At 37.9% G+C, this 16,368-nt stretch overlaps 1 protein-coding gene across 2 annotated transcripts; it reads right to left on the reverse strand.

The window, feature by feature from the left end:
* Positions 1-1,520: 1,520 nt before the first annotated feature.
* On the reverse strand, positions 1,521-14,753 carry mrps27 (mitochondrial ribosomal protein S27). Of its 2 annotated transcripts, none has more exons than XM_046035609.1 (11): positions 14,623-14,753; positions 14,267-14,344; positions 12,933-13,003; positions 12,740-12,798; positions 12,032-12,146; positions 10,514-10,592; positions 9,117-9,232; positions 8,833-8,935; positions 8,563-8,705; positions 6,586-6,747; positions 1,521-5,121 (listed from the first exon to the last, which is right to left on the reverse strand). In XM_046035609.1, the coding sequence occupies exons 1-11, from the start codon at positions 14,693-14,695 to the stop codon at positions 4,873-4,875; spliced, it is 1,248 nt and encodes a 415-aa protein (XP_045891565.1). In that variant the 5' UTR covers positions 14,696-14,753; the 3' UTR covers positions 1,521-4,872. The 2 variants fall into 2 exon arrangements, with proteins under 2 accessions (XP_045891565.1, XP_045891564.1); XM_046035608.1 differs by lacking the exon at positions 10,514-10,592 and adding an exon at positions 11,357-11,435.
* Between the last annotated feature and the right edge of the window lie 1,615 nt (positions 14,754-16,368).

Here is a 16,368-nt window from a genome sequence, read left to right on the forward strand (position 1 = left end):
ACATACTTAGTAACTATTGAATCTGATGCACCAGGAATTCATGCAACAGATAACTATACATAACAAATACAACGGCAGCTAAACATAAGAAAAATGATTCTTTGAGTTTTGCAGACAACATAAGAAAACTTACAGAGGTATAAAGAGGCTAGGAATATTTGTTGTAGTACAACATGGTAAGGGGTAAACTCCCAATGTCATGTTGAGATATTTTTTATATATTAGTCACAAATTGATCCTATTACTTCCTTCTAAACGATTTAAGGTGGAAGTTTTTGATTCAAACGTTGACGCAAACATTTTTAATAGCTTGAAAAGGTTATATAAATCCGCTGATTATGACAAATTAACAGGAAAATGAATCAGACAGCAAATAAATCAAATTTATAATTGCCGCTGCACATCTGCCGGATTTATTAGTGTTTAATATGTGAGCAATACACCAATGTCAGACACATAAAAGCCAAGCATACCCTCAAAACAGACAGACAGATAAATGAAATTTGATTTGTTTTCACTTATCTCTTTAAAATGTTAAATATGAAGATGCTGACCTTGATGAATAATGAAAGATCAATAAACATTTTTCGCTGAAGACTCTGGCCAAGAGTAACACACCCAGGGGCATCTTATCCTGTAATCTGCTTGACAGAAGAAGACAGACACAGTGGTATCCCCTCTCAGATATAAATCACACACAAAAAACAAAAAAAAGAGGAGGGAAAAGCGTAACATGGTTTGTATTTACATGACAAGGATAAACTGCAGTCATGGGAAGATAAATACCTCTGCTACAAGTGGTTAAAAATGTGTGAATCTGGCTTTTAGAAGAATGTTCTGTTTAGAGTGGACAGTATGTACTAAACTAATCACTAGTAGAGTAGATGATGACATGCTGGCTTTATTATACATTTTACCAGCTGAAGTGTCTTTAATCTACAAAAAAGGTTTTGGTGGTAGAGATAAATGGTTTGTACAGTAGCATTTGTTCTGTATCCAGGCTGATAATGTCTAATGCATTCCGCTTTCCTCTAGCAGATTCGGTAATATTTACATATCTCAAATAATCCATGACACAGTTCCCCAGCAAACCTCCCCTCCCCGACCACAAAAACACACACAGGTCTTTCAAAACACTTAAAAGGCTCTGGGAATCAGCTAACCAGTGATGTGGATGTCAAACTTCCTGACTTTTCCCCCTCATCACATCTCACCTGTTTGACACCTGCTCAAACACCTGAAATGACAAACCCATCTCTGACAACGGCAAGAAATGGAAACAACTCGTGTTACTTTTAAACCACTGATTTTACATTGAGCTGAAGGACGAGAACCTGACAAAGGATGATGAATGACTCATTTTCTATTACAGATTACAGTTAATTTATTGTCTACGGCTTTTGCATGGTTAAAGCTTCATAAGTAGGAGATAAGAATCACACAAAATAATGGCATGAGTTTTTGCAGCCTTCAGAGGGAAGCTGGTATAACTTGAAAGACTTAATTGCTGGGAGACTGAGAAGATAGTGACACATTCCTTTATTAAATTTACATATGCATATTTTGGCTTATCCGGAGGTTCAACTCACCACTTAACTGTTATTAATGCAGCAAGAAGGGCAGTTGCACAACACAATGTGAAATGGAATTGTGTGTACAAATAAAAACATTTTTAAAAAAATCAGCAAATGAAATTGATGAAATGAAACCAATACATCAATATTGTCCTAAACCATGGTCAATAGAAGAGGAAAGATTGTGACGAAGCCTCCACTAAATAATAAGCAGTTAAAGGATAAGGTTGTTATTATGCATTTTTCTTAAAATCCCATGAAAACCCTACTGATGATACTACTCCCACTCAAGTGCTGCTATAACTTATTGCTCTATGCAATAGAGTCCCACGATTGCACAAAAACTATGTATCTATTTAACACATCAATGAGCCTTAGCGTTGCACTGGGTTACATTTAAGTTTCATGTTTAATAAACATGACCACTGAAACAGTCCCCAACTGATTGACTATTTAATTCGGTTTGATTAGTGTTGGATAAACACTACAGTGACCAGGAACAAATGACCATGATCATAAATAATCACAGGGTTAACTTCCAGTCAACCTGAGGGGACAGGACTTAAGACATCATTTCTGGAGTTTGACAAAACAATCTCAAAAAGCTCTGGAGAAAACTGACCTTGAGTTGAGATTGCTTGTTTATTTGAATCAGCTGTTTCCAAGGTCAGGAATGAACTGTCGAGATGTCCAAGATGTGCTCTAAATCATGGGAAGTTCGAACATCTACATTTCCATAACAAGTGATTTGATCTGCTGATCACTTGTTGAGCCGTGTGATACAGCCAAAAGCTGCACAACAGGATTAGGTTGGGCCCGCTATTTATAAATTGATTAAGTTGTGAAATGTCATCTGTGTAAAGTCATTCTTAAATTCATGTATCTACTTGCTAGTTTAACACAAAACTTAAAGATTTGTCTTAGCTAGTAAAGACAAGACAAAGAAGTAATGTGTGGGAAATGTCTATAGCGCCTTCAATCAAAAGCGGTAAACTATGTGAATAGGAAGCCACTGTAGCATCACAAGCTGTGACGTAACTTCCAAATACCATAAAACTTCGATTAAAGCCTAGTCCAGATTAAATGCCTGTCCTTTTTACTGACCTGGTGTGGCTACACAAATAAACGCATGTCTTAATTAGATGCCTAGTCTGGTTTTCACATTACGTGCTCTGGATTTATAAAACCTCTCGAAGCCCACCGGGTCACTTCCCCTTGAGCTAGTTCTAAGCTGCTTAGATCACATACAAATATAAATGTTAAACTTTTGTCAACATGGATATGCTACACATCCCTAGACTGAATAGATTCTCCACAATACAATTGTTCAGTTCATTTTAAGCAAACTATGAACACCAAAGTATAATTTATGATATAATAAACAAGAGAGGTGAAAAAAAAAGTGGGGACTCACTACCCTTGAATAAGTCATTAAGTCCAGATATGTGTTCATTCCTTGATTATTTATATTCCTTTAGTCCATAAATGTAGTCTCTCTGGGTTGGTCTAGATGCACCGTGTTTCATGGTTAGATCAATTGAATGATTCATAAATGATAGGTCATCTGAAGTTTTACAGTATAACAGTTTAGGAGGTCAAAGAATATATTCAATATAGGGTGGCAATGGCGCAATGGATAAAACACATGCCCTTGGTTTGAGAGACCCGGGTTCAATCCCCCACTGTGACCCATCGACCATTGTGTCCCTGAGCAATACACTTAACTCATCATACTCCAGAGGCGTGCGACCTCTGACATGTATAGCAATTGTAAGTCGCTTTGGATAAAAGTGTCAGCTAAATGTAAATTTAACTTTTCCAACTTGAGAATGTAAGAATGACATTACATGCATCGAGAAATGTTTCAGAGCAAGTACCAATGCTTCTCATACAGTTAAGAATGACTGGGAAATGTTATTAACCTTCCACTAACTTTGCTAGCTACACTTAATGTTTTGTAATTCAGGTATGTGTTGTTGCCTGAAATTCAAATTAAAAACTTGCCATTTTACGTCGTTTTTAAACAGCATTTTAATTCAGTGCCAGGACACATGTGTAGACCGTATTGCCTCTTACTCTATCTGAAAGGGTCACATATTATGTTTTAATTCAGTGATGCGTCAGTCTCCACTTCGTTGATCCTGGACTGAGTTGCTGTTTTTAAGGTCAAAAAGGAAAACTTACATGCTCAGTTTCAGGTGGTGGATAGAAGCAACACCTCCATGTTGTGATATTCAGAAGGGACTAAATATAAATAATGCTATTTTCTAACCGCTAAATTGCTTTTCTGATGCTTATATAAAAAGACACACTGGCTATGAGTGAGGAGCTGCTCTCAGAAAAGCAGCAAAGAGCCATCACAATAGTTCTTGTTTTAAACATTTCGTGCTGCTCATTCATCCTAGACTGCATACCAAGCTGTTTCCCAAGATCATGCTCTGAATACTGAATAGCTGCAACATAATGTGGAATGAACACATTACGTGCAGTACCACAACAGCATTTTCTTCTCCAAAGATCTATTATCTTATCTTTCTGTGGCGTCTAAACACACGCTTTCCTTTATTTGCCAGTTAACTATTAGCCAGTTAATTGTGTGCTCTTGCTGTAGTAGCTGATGCTGCACTCTGTTGAGATGTTCACTTTTTAACAAACACTGAAGTACACTGTGTCTATTCATACTGTTCAGGATCTAATACACGAAAGGTTTCTGGTCATAAATGCATTCCTTTCCATGCAAAAAAATATGGTGTTGTCTAGATTGGCTATCAGCAAATTCTTCTGTGCAATACCCCCTTCAATCCCCTGTGAGAAAACGTCTAAAGATGCTTCTCTCTCTCTCACACACACACACACACACACACACACACACACAGAGAGAGAGGAGTGGGAGGATGTGATGGTAAGATCTTTCCCCAGCTTTCCCCTTTTTTTGCTCACGAGGTCAACCGACGATCAGGCTTAACAATTGATGTGTGCATAAGTTCCAATAATGATATCATCCCCGTAGTCCAAATCAGAAAATCGGTAAATGAGAGACAGAATTTCATATACAAATGAAACCTTATCTTGACAATATATTTATATTTGCCGCTCTTAATTCTATAAAAACAGAGCAACACTTAATTACATAAGAACACAATAATTGAATTACAAAAGTAACTAATGACACAAGCAGATGTAATGTTGATATTTCACAATTTTCGAGGCGTATGTTATATCCTAAGTATATACAATTTGAATGTACGTACTCAATAGACAGTTTAGTGATCTTCATTCAACTCCATCTTAAGAGTCTCTATGCCTGCTGGGCTGCAGCCTTTGAAGCTAACCGCTCCTGTTTCTCCTGCTCGGCCTTCTCCCTCATTGCTTTCTCTCTCTGAATCAGCTGCCTCTTCTCAGCCTCCCATGCCTGCACCCGGCTCTCGTACTGCTCCAAGTCGGGTTTTTCTGCAGCCGCCAGGTTCTGCTGGGCAAGAGTGGTAACTAAATCCTGGAAGGAGGCAGAGTCCACTTTACCCAGAGACTCCAGCTGCCTGCTCAGTTCCTGAAAATGCAGGGAGACAAAAAGACGTTGATGCGCCCAACAGTGACCTCATCACGTCATTTAAATGACTTGTGTGAAACCCTCCAAACCGGTGAACTCTTTTCAATACATTTCAAAAAAGCTCAAGCTTCACAGTCTATAAAACACATTAAGGTTTAGATTTCTGATCTGTACAGATTTCATTTTTAGAAACTAGTGCTTATAAAAGCCCTTAAAAGAGTGCTACTTCTGGTAATTGTTGACACAGCTGGCCAGCTCTGTCACCTTGAGAAGTTCAGATCTTAAAAGGTCCAATCAAGCTTGACTGCCACACTCGACTTATTAAATACATAAACATATAACTGCTGTGAACCACAAAACTGATAAGTTATTTATTTAACTTTGTTTTTAGACATATGCATCTATATATGCTGTGTTTGGCAGACACTGAATTACATTTTTTTGTAGTCGGTTTAATACAGCTGTAGTTCAGGTAGACCCGCAACAGACCACACTGACTGGCCGGCATCTGATATTAAAGACACTAACCTGATCAGTAAAACTAGTCACAAATTGAAAAAGGTTCCCTGTGGAGCTTTTGAGCACTATTACCACAACAGAGCAATGTTTTTATGAGTGGGTCCCTGTTAGTTCACTCTTGTGCACGTGCGCACGCAGCAGACGTGACATTCAACTGATCAACAGGTGGTGGCAACACGTCAAGAAACACCACTACTAGGCCAACAAAGGCAGCAAAGAAGAATACTGCAAGCTAGTAAACATGACTGAAAAAGATCCATGAGGAAAGAAATGTGTTCAATATTTTATATTTGTCAGTAGTAGTAATAATAATAGAAGTGTGGTAAAACGCACAGCCCCCTTAAATTAATTAATTAGTATCATCGACTAGAGAGCTGCTAATCAAACCATATCTCAGTCGATTCATTAAATTCCCATTTATTTTAAAAAGGAGGGAAAAAAAGCCTCCCTCTGTATTTGACAACAGAGCAATGCAGGATATAATCTTAAACTGACAAAACAATATCAGTGAAAAGGAGCATGGAGGAGCTCACAGGCATGAACACTGCTGTAGTCTTAAAGTCTTATCTCCAGAAAAGGTAACATTGATGCACTGTGTCTCAAACATTACTGATGCAAGCCATTGTCAAAAGCAGACCCCTATTTTTAGATACTTGCTACAGATAGATAATTAATTTATTATCTTTTTATTTATTATTCTTGGTTATTTAGCTAAGACTGTTTTAAATCGCTTTCTTGATTGTGTGTTATGTAAACACTCAATTCAAAAGAATCAATAAAAAAAATAAATAAACTTATTGTTCTGTCCACCTGGATTTTCCTGAGAAAATTCTGAGCAATAGCCCCAGTCATGACAGGAAACACTGTTTGCTGGCTTGCCCTGACAAGAAAAACTCATGTAAATTCAGTTGCAACTACAAACAAAACCTGTCGCACACGACTCACCTTGAATCTGCTGGCATACTGAGGTAGCCTAGCCCGCTCGGCCTGATCATCTTCATCTACAGTGTCTTCCTTCTTGTCCTCGTCACCTGCTGACTCCTCTCCAGAGGAATCAGTGTCTGAGGTAGAACACAGTTCCTGCAGCAAGTCATTCATGTAGTCCAGCTGAAGGATAATGAAAAAAAAAATAAATAAAAAATAAGGTCAAGGACACTTCTTCCCCCCCACGTTCTTTTTTGTTATTATGTTTGCAAAATCAATATAATGTTCTGAAACACTTGCCACTGTTTTTATTAAAACGTAAAAATTTTATATTTTCAACTTTGTAAGAAGATGCAGTTCCTCATCCAAAGATTACACAACAACAAACTTAATGATAATGGAGGCTGAACACCTCAATTGGCAACTCACCTCCTAATCTTAGGAAGAGGTAAGATTAACTATTACCTGAGGCGGCAGACGCCACCACCTTCATTTGGGATGTAATATTTCCTCTCTGTCCTGCTGTGTTATCTGCTCTGTCTACATTATGGCTGCGCCGCTGTCAGACACAAGCCATTTAGTCCCCGTTGCTGTGATTCTCACAGACATCCTCGCTGCTCCAGGCTCTTCAAAATCTCATTAGAGGTGAACAAAGCTGAACTATTGAACTGGACAGCACAGGCCGGATTAGGGGCGCTACGCCCGACAGTGCGTTTGTGCATATATGTAAAAATAACAACAATATGACAGCGCGTGTGTGTGTTCCATCTCAGCAGATGAAGACTTTATCATCCACCCCACCTGGAGAGGAACAACTGTCTCTAGTGTGTGTGTGTGTGTGTGTGTGTGTGTGTGTGTGATGTCACACCCACAGTAAGTGGAGTAGACCGATAGCAAAAGTCCAAATGAGTGCAGAGAGTAATCCAGTCTGGCACCTTGGGTTTGTTATATTTCTATATCTTGTACTTGTATTATCAATGCTGTACAGTGTTGTGCAGTGTTTGTTGTCTGTCATGTGTGTGATTGTTATATTGTGCCCACACTGTAAATTTATTTGTCTTAGAGGGAGGTGGCCACATGCAGGAACCTGCTAACCAGAAATGAGCGACCGATGAAGAACCACTCCCCCCCCACATCTAATTGGAGAATCATTTTTAGACATTCAGCGAGCGACGAGACTTTAATCAAGCCAATGTTGTGCCTTAAACACAGAGATCCAGGTCATCTTAAGCATAATTGAGCACAAAGACTACAACCAGGAGCCTATTTCAATCACAAAAGAGAAAAAATTTACATTTATCTTTTCTAAAGTCACTGTGGTTTCATGTTGTCATGTGATATGATATAGTCCAACTTTTATTCTCCTGACACAGATTCCAATAACTCAACTCAGGTCATCTGCTGATACTGAGTAAGTGGACCTGATACCAGCGCTCTTCTTTGCCCCAAATTTAGAAGCTACAAACCTCACTATAGTGGGATTGTGTCAATGTAAGGCAACATGATGCCAGGGATTTCTGTGGAGCTGAATACTGAGTCGCCAGCCTTCTGTGATTTAATGATTATAACTGAAAGCAGAAACGATCTCTTATACGCCAACAATGTCAATATTTGCCACTATGGGCATTTTTACCTTTTTATATCTTATCATTATATGATACCAAGCTAATCATACTGTCATCCTCAATATAAACATATAGTTGAATTTATACTTCTAACAGTGTCAATCAAAACATTATTCTCTTTGTAAATTTATGTTGTATTGGACTGCATTAGATTTTATAAGTGTACCTAATAAAGTGGTCACTGAGTGTATATCTAATAGTAACCTCAGTTATGACCAAAATAAAAGTTGCCCATACCTGGCAACCCACAGCTGTCTGTACACCTTTACATTAAATAAACAAAATAAAAACATGTAAACATATTTTGTGTAAGATGACTACACTCACACACGCAGACAAAATGAAATACTCCTTTGAATTCCTCAACCCTTACTGTGTACTTGGACAGCTTGACATCACCAGAAGCAGCAGCCACTCTCTCCATGACAGCCAGTGCTCGGTCCAGATACCCACAACCCCAGAAGAGAGGCATCCCCTTGAACACGGCATGTATGCCCTTTAACATCTCTACCTTGCCTGGATGGGGGAAGGAGGAGGAGTAGAATTAATGAGACAAACAGTCTGACGAAAAAGCACAGGATGAATTAATCACTGTGAAAATAAAGAGTCCAACAATGTGTGGGGAAGAAACTTAAAGACAGACCTAGGAGAGCATTGCCAAGTAGCTGGGCGCTGAGCCCAACAGTGCTGTCTTGCTTCAGTCCACAGATAAGCAGTGATGCTCCCAATGCCCGCTCCTCTGACACCTGAACACAGCATGTTAGTTAGTCCTGCTGCAACATTCACATGTTAACGAGTTTCAGGCATCCATTTCTCCTAAATGAATATGTAGCATAGAGCACAGTCTCATAGCACAACTTCATTGTAGTGCCTAACCTAAACTACTGTATTTCCAACTATAAGAATATTCTGGGCTGTTTCACTCACAGCGAGTTGTGGTCTGGATGCTAGGTAACTACCCAGAGCGTGCAGAGACAGGATCTGCGTGGAGGGAAGGTCGAAGGCCTCCTGAAGCATTACTTCTTCAACCACCGAGCAGGCACCTGCACAATGACAATAAAGACATGAGGTCATGTTTTACATGACACTTTTGTATTTTTCTTTCTATAATGAATGTTATCATCCTCTGATTATTTTTATAAGGCTGCTACCGTAAATACTTTTACAGATAAGTCAGATGAAAAGTATTTTTGCTAAACTTATAGCAAACATAGGGACTTCTTAGAGATCATAACATTGAATGAGATGGCAGACTAAGAGTAAGAACAGAAATTTTTAAAATCACAAGAATTCAACATGATTTTTGAATCAATGGGTTTGCAGTGCAATCTTAGCCACCTCTTGTAAAGTTAAAAGGATAAGTCTGGTGTTTTTCTACGTTTTTCTTATCAACAAATCCAAATCCAATGAAAAGACCAAAATAAACAATAGGCCAAATGTAGAGTCAATTTTAATTTACAGAAAAACAAACGAAAATTTAAATGAATGCACATTTTCATACTGTTATGAGAATATTAGGAGTTGGTTCATCAAGATGCTGAACAGCTGCTGGCGCTAATTTTCCAGCCAGATGCCATTTAACCATTGCAGAAGAAGAGAGTGCAAGAGGCGATGCAATTTAAAAACAAAAAAAAAATAGATGTGAATAATATTAAAGTTTTTTCATGTATTATCGAGGAATGTTACAGTCTCTTATTGGTTCACTCTCTGATGATTTCATGTGCCAATATTTTTGCCTTGCTTAGCCTAAAAACACAATGCAATATTTCAATTTCTTTCCTAATTTTCAGTGTTGAAAATGTGCATAAAAACAGGCACTTATTGCCATTATACTTTATACACACACACTCCTCAGTCCATCTCTCCCATACATCCCTACTTCTCTACCCTGTCTGTGGCACCCAACCCCAAGCTGAATACTGTCAGATGCATCCTTAAAATAAATGAAACATCTGATTTGAAGTTATACAGTATAGAAGCGCTAAACAAACTCTGAAATCATAAGTTTTTCAAATGTAATCAAAACTTCAACATACAACTGAAAACATTGTAATACCAGCTGTGTGCCTTCACTTGTTGAAAAACAATGTATTGTTTACATTCTAATGTTATTACAGAAAACATAATCAGGCTTCCCCTTTACCTCCGTCTCTTACAAACAAGGAAAGAAATGTTTAAAATCTGATTTCGGTGATTTGACAGGCAGCCTGTTCCCACTCCTGGCACTATTCAAAGTCAACAAGAATGTGTTTGGAAACCTGCTGGTGCGCTTTATTTCAGTCTGCCTGAATGTTGATTGAAAACATGCTTTAAATAAGCCTTACTTTTAAAGTCTCCATCTTTAATGTAAGAATCTATGAGCAGGTTAAATGTGAAGTCATCTGGGAATATTCCATACTGGACCTGCGTACACACACACACACACACACACTTTATAAATTCATATGATGTGATTTTCTGGAATTTTCTTTGGGATTCTGTCTTTCACTGTTAGAATGTACATATGATTAAAATTGTAGATTGTTGCATTCTTTGTAAGTGGGCAAACCTGCAAAATCAGCAAGGGGTCAAATACTTATTTCCCCCACTGTAAAAACACAATGCAATATTTCAATTTCTTTCCTAATTTTCAGTGTTGAAAATGTGCATAAAAACAGGCACTTATTGCCATTACACTTTATACACACACACTCCTCAGTCCATCTCTCCCTTACATCCCTACTTCTCTACCCTGTCTGTGGCACCCAACCCCAAGCTGAATACTGTCAGATGCATCCTTAAAATAAATGAAACATCTGATTTGAAGTTATACAGTATAGAAGCGCTAAACAAACTCTGAAATCATAAGTTTTTCAAATGTAATCAAAACTTCAACATACAACTGAAAACATTGTAATACCAGCTGTGTGCCTTCACTTGTTGAAAAACAATGTATTGTTTACATTCTAATGTTATTACAGAAAACATAATCAGGCTTCCCCTTTACCTCCGTCTCTTACAAACAAGGAAAGAAATGTTTAAAATCTGATTTCGGTGATTTGACAGGCAGCCTGTTCCCACTCCTGGCACTATTCAAAGTCAACAAGAATGTGTTTGGAAACCTGCTGGTGCGCTTTATTTCAGTCTGCCTGAATGTTGATTGAAAACATGCTTTAAATAAGCCTTACTTTTAAAGTCTCCATCTTTAATGTAAGAATCTATGAGCAGGTTAAATGTGAAGTCATCTGGGAATATTCCATACTGGACCTGCGTACACACACACACACACACACACAATATTTGCATCACATGTATAGCATCATATTTTCCATTTATCCGTTGAGTGTTTACCCTACATGATTTGGTAGAGATGCTGCACATCACACACAATACTAAAACTGCTGCTTCCTAATGCAACGAGACCTCTAATCTCACAGTAACATGAAACCAATCAAAACAACAACAGATGTGGCTATACTGACAGAGCCCGCTCCGTGTTACACCGTGTTACGTGTGAACACGTCATTGGCTATGGACGTCTTTGCTTTCAGAATAAGTCAATGATTCGCAGATCCTACAACTCTTTCCAGGAACCGTACACATGCTGCGCTGAAAATTGAAAACATGTTTGATGTTATTTGTGCTACTCAGATTGATATTGAAAATGCATCTGGATGGTTATGTTTGGATCTGTGATCACTCACACTGCCAGATAACTCCATCTGTCAGCCCTCATCAGGAGACTTTGATCAGATTTCCTTTCTGATTATAAAGATGGATCTCCTTTACATTGACCAAAGAGTGCCTTGAGCATGTGTCTAGTTTGTTGTTTTAAGAATAAATGGAGGGATTATAATGTGTACCTTGTTTTTAAGTGTGTGCAGGGCCTTCTCCCTGGCCCCGTATTTTAGACACTGTCTGATCCAATCGTGAATGGTCCAGTCTCTCAGGTACCAACAGTTTGGACTGTGACGAAACCTGGTGGGATCAAAAGAAAAAAAAAAACAACACCACATGGCGTGCTTATTTTTTTAACATCCATCACAGTTCCACTTTATTAACGTGCAAGATGTAATAACAGGAAGGATGTGAGGAAGAGAAGAAATGACATGCGATCACATTTGAATGTCACCAGTCTGTGGTAAACAATTTCAGTTCAAAGAGCAAATTTGACAACTTAATAATGAAGAATCAGCACTAATAACTGAAATTGAATGCATTAACAATAATTATTCATATTCAGAGACTTCCCAAAGTGTAAAGGTATTTATTTAACCCTCACCCAATAATGAGAATGAATGTGACCTGAACAAGAGCGCGATTGGGAAATATACTAAATGTTGTAATCCCAAGAATGGGTGCAGATTCCAGAGGAAGGGGTAAACAGGAAAGGTCTGGAGTTGCCCCGAACAAAGAAAAGCATGTGACTGAATATAAACCAAAACAGACAAACCAAACAGACAATTCATTCCAAGAAAAGCACAAAAGTTGGTACCACACAAAACCACAAGAGCAGAAGATATCTGACACATAAAACGAAGAACCTGATACAGACAGATGATTCCTCTCACTTGTAAAGGTAGTACTCTGCTTGATCAACTTCCTCTCGAGATGAAATGTTGTCAACAAACTGAAACACAAACAAAAAATATAAATAGTAGGACTCTGTCCCCACTGACATCAAATTCAAACTTATTTGTTTATTTATCAGTGACTGGGTTTATCATGAAACAGATAGGCTATTTCAATCTATATCCAGCTTACCCGTGACACAGTCAGAGAGCTAACTGGGAGATTCCTATCATATGTCCTGTCCATATTGATGGCCAGAACAGCTGCAAGTAAAGAAAAACATCATCAACAAGACTATTATACAGTTAATCATGTGATAAACTATTGAGAATGTCTTTTACAGGATGACACGCCAATGTGATACAAGGAGATAAAAAAAGTAACAAATAAAATGTATTATTATTGTGTCATCAAATGCTTCATCTCCAACTGTGATCCATTTGTACCTGATATTAACTTCATGTAAGTCATGGTAGGCTGTGTCCAATAACATCTGCACTTTCTAACAGTTATGAATCAGTGCACCGTGATGCTGTGGTGTTACACTGCCACCCTGTGCTGATCGAGTGTACACACCATTACATGTGGTGCTGGACTGGTTGCATGCCGGATGTGGATATACGTCAGCTACATGTCACATTTCATCTCAAGTGTTAACTGGTGATTATACCGTAACAGGGCTAGGTATTGTTTGAAAATGTTTGATAACAGTGCATTAACAATACTTTCACTAATTCAATGAAGGAATATAAAAAAATGGAGGGAATATAAAAGTAATTTTCTGTAGAACAAAACAAGCTTGACTAGTGTTTCATTTTGTCATAACACATTAATCTGACATTACAATGCTGCACCTTATCAGAATTTTACCTGAAAATACAACAATTCCAAAATCCTCAAAATTATGATTTAAAAAAAAAAATAAAAAATCAGAAATTATCTGGAATTCAATGGTAACTTTCAGTACTTGACAATTATCAATACTCATCAATATGATGCATTTCAGTAGGTAACCAAAATGTTCAGAACATTGATATCCAGCCATAAATTATAGCACTCACAATTTAGGGGCAGCCTCTTTTACAATTCAAACTTTAAACCTAAAATCATTGCATGAGGCACAGAAATGTGTCCTCCCTTTGCCCGAATTTGGAAGACACAACCGGTGTAACCTCTGCAGCCTTCTGTTACAAGTGCAGAAGTATATCCTACCAAGTGGTCGGTCTATAACATGTATGGACATAAATATGACCAATTTAAAGTCTCTGTTTGGGAGAAAACCCTGCCAGGCACAAGGAGAACATGGAAGGGATTAGAGCCTAGGCTCTTCTTCATTAAAATTAAATGTAATAAAAATATGGATTACATTTTAGAAAACTGACATACTGTATGTAAACTCTGTGACAACATACAGTCCCCCTGGAAAATGCTAAAATCCTGACCTCCATCCACGTTGGACACTCTAGTTGTTATTACCTGGTTAAATGTGATATGAGAACATTTGCATTAGCAGTTTTAACTCTTACCCAGGTTCTGAGGATCTTTCTCTCTGGCCTCCCACACTTTGGTGTCGGTGTACGCTGCTGAGAGCAACCATCTTCTGGCTGCAAAGACGGTCAACCAAATCATGTAGATACAAATATCACATGGTATGTATAAGTTATTTAATATTACTTTAAGAAACATTCACGACAGAAACGATGTGTTAAAACCTCGTTTTGCAGGTATCCGGTTATTGTTACAATACAGTTAGCTAATGACATGGACTGGGGACATTTGTCTCTTCCTGCCTAAATATCCAAATAACGACAATGAAGTCCAAAGAAATAGACGTTAAACAAATAAATACAATTAAAAATACAACTATATAAGATGTGTTTACCTGACAAGGACAGAGAGAAACATTTAACTTTGACTGCTGCAGTCACACATCGCTTCCACACGGAGGCTGCCATCTTTGGACGATACCATTTCTCTGCCAAGGCGGGGTTCTTTTCGGATGTCCCACTTCTGCTTCTTCTCCTTCTTCTCTGGGTTTCATGGCGGGTCGCAACCAACTTGTTCAGTTGCATACCGCCACCAACTGTACCGGAGTGTGTAATATCAAGGTGTTAGTACTTCAGGTTACAGGTTCAGTGTATCCAAAAGGTAAATAAATAAATAAATAGAAAACTCAATAAAACAATACAAACAATCAAAAACAATACAAACAATCAAAAACAAAAATACTATAAAAAGACTATATGTTATGGTCTAATCCAGTAGATTTGAGAAAATTAAAGAGATCTTTGCAGCACTCCCTTGTTTCCTCACTCATCCCTAAAATCCCTTCTAAATTTTATCCCCGTCCTAATTCATATATCTTCAGAATCATATTTGCAAACTTCATGATGACATGCTCGACATTTTCAGGAACATTACAAACCTCACATTTATCAGACAAACATTTTGCCATTAAATAAAGCGTTGATTTTAACCCAGTATGTCCAAACCTTAATCTTGAAAAAACACTTCATCTCTTCTACATTTCCCTTTGAAACCCTTCACCTTAATTGATTCCTGTATGCTGTAATAGTGTCTCCCTTTAGTGTCTGGGTCCCACTTCTTCTTCCGTACGTCACTCACAGTTTTTCTAATTAATGATTTGGCCTCTCCTTCTCCAAGGGGAACTTTCATTATTTTATCATCTTTTAATTTCAACGCTGTCTTTGCAATCTCGTCTGCTTTCTCATTCCCCTCAACTCAAACAAATTGCACATCAACTCCAGCTCTTTGTATTCTCAGCATTTTTGTCCATATTTCAATCAATAGATCATCTCTTACTGTCGTTTTGGAATTCAAACTATACAGGGCTGCAGTGAAGTCTGAACAAATGACAACTCTCTCCGGCCTCACCTCTTCTATCCACTGTAACCCTAAAATAATAGCAACCATTTCTGCTGAATATACAGATAATTTATCATTAATTCTTTTACATATAACTACATCAAACTCAGGTATGTTTACTCCCTGGATCTTTTGATCCGTCAGTGAATAATAGCATATAATTATAATAATTCCTCTTCACATAATCTTGAACCAAATATCCAATATAAACCACATTACGTTCACTCCATTCTTTCTTCTTCTCTAGAAGCTTCAAGTCCACATTGGGCACAGGAACTATCCATGGAGGAACATTACCCCATACAGTAGTTGGTCCATAGTCTATGCTATTTAATCCGTATTCTTCTGCTACTGCAATAATATTCCAACCAAATCCTTTACCTTTCCATTGTTGTGTATATTCCCAACAGTCACATAAACCTTGCTGCTACTTTGCTCCTCTCCAGATCCTTTTAACTTGACCCAATATGCTAAAGACAACTTAAAACATCTTAAATATAATGGCAATTCATCAGCTTCTACCAGCAGTGCATTAGTAGGGGTTGTTTTCACTGCACCTATACTGAGTCTTAGAGCTCTGAACTGTATTCTGTCTAGTTTTTCTAAAATACTCCATATGCTGCTCCATATACCATACGCCCATAACCAATACACAATCGTATTAAGTCCCTATAAATATGTAGTGATTGTTTATCTGCTCCCCATTGGTAACCAGAAACTGACCTCATGAGATTTTTTTTTT

Source organism: Micropterus dolomieu, linkage group LG21 (genome assembly GCF_021292245.1).
Source record: "Micropterus dolomieu isolate WLL.071019.BEF.003 ecotype Adirondacks linkage group LG21, ASM2129224v1, whole genome shotgun sequence".
Classification (NCBI taxonomy): domain Eukaryota; kingdom Metazoa; phylum Chordata; class Actinopteri; order Centrarchiformes; family Centrarchidae; genus Micropterus; species Micropterus dolomieu.

What these genes read in the sequence shown, in the direction of transcription:
- mrps27 (XM_046035609.1), bottom strand. Translation starts at nt 14,695, where the DNA reads ATGGCAGCCTCCGTGTGGAAGCGATGTGTGACTGCAGCAGTCAAAGTT. An exon ending in GCTCTCTGACTGTGTCACGG is followed by an intron (nt 12,799 to 12,932) that starts GTAAGCTGGATA and finishes TTTGTGTTTCAG; the next exon opens with TTTGTTGACAACATTTCATC. An exon ending in CATCCAGACCACAACTCGCT is followed by an intron (nt 8,936 to 9,116) that starts GTGAGTGAAACA and finishes TGCTGTGTTCAG; the next exon opens with GTGTCAGAGGAGCGGGCATT.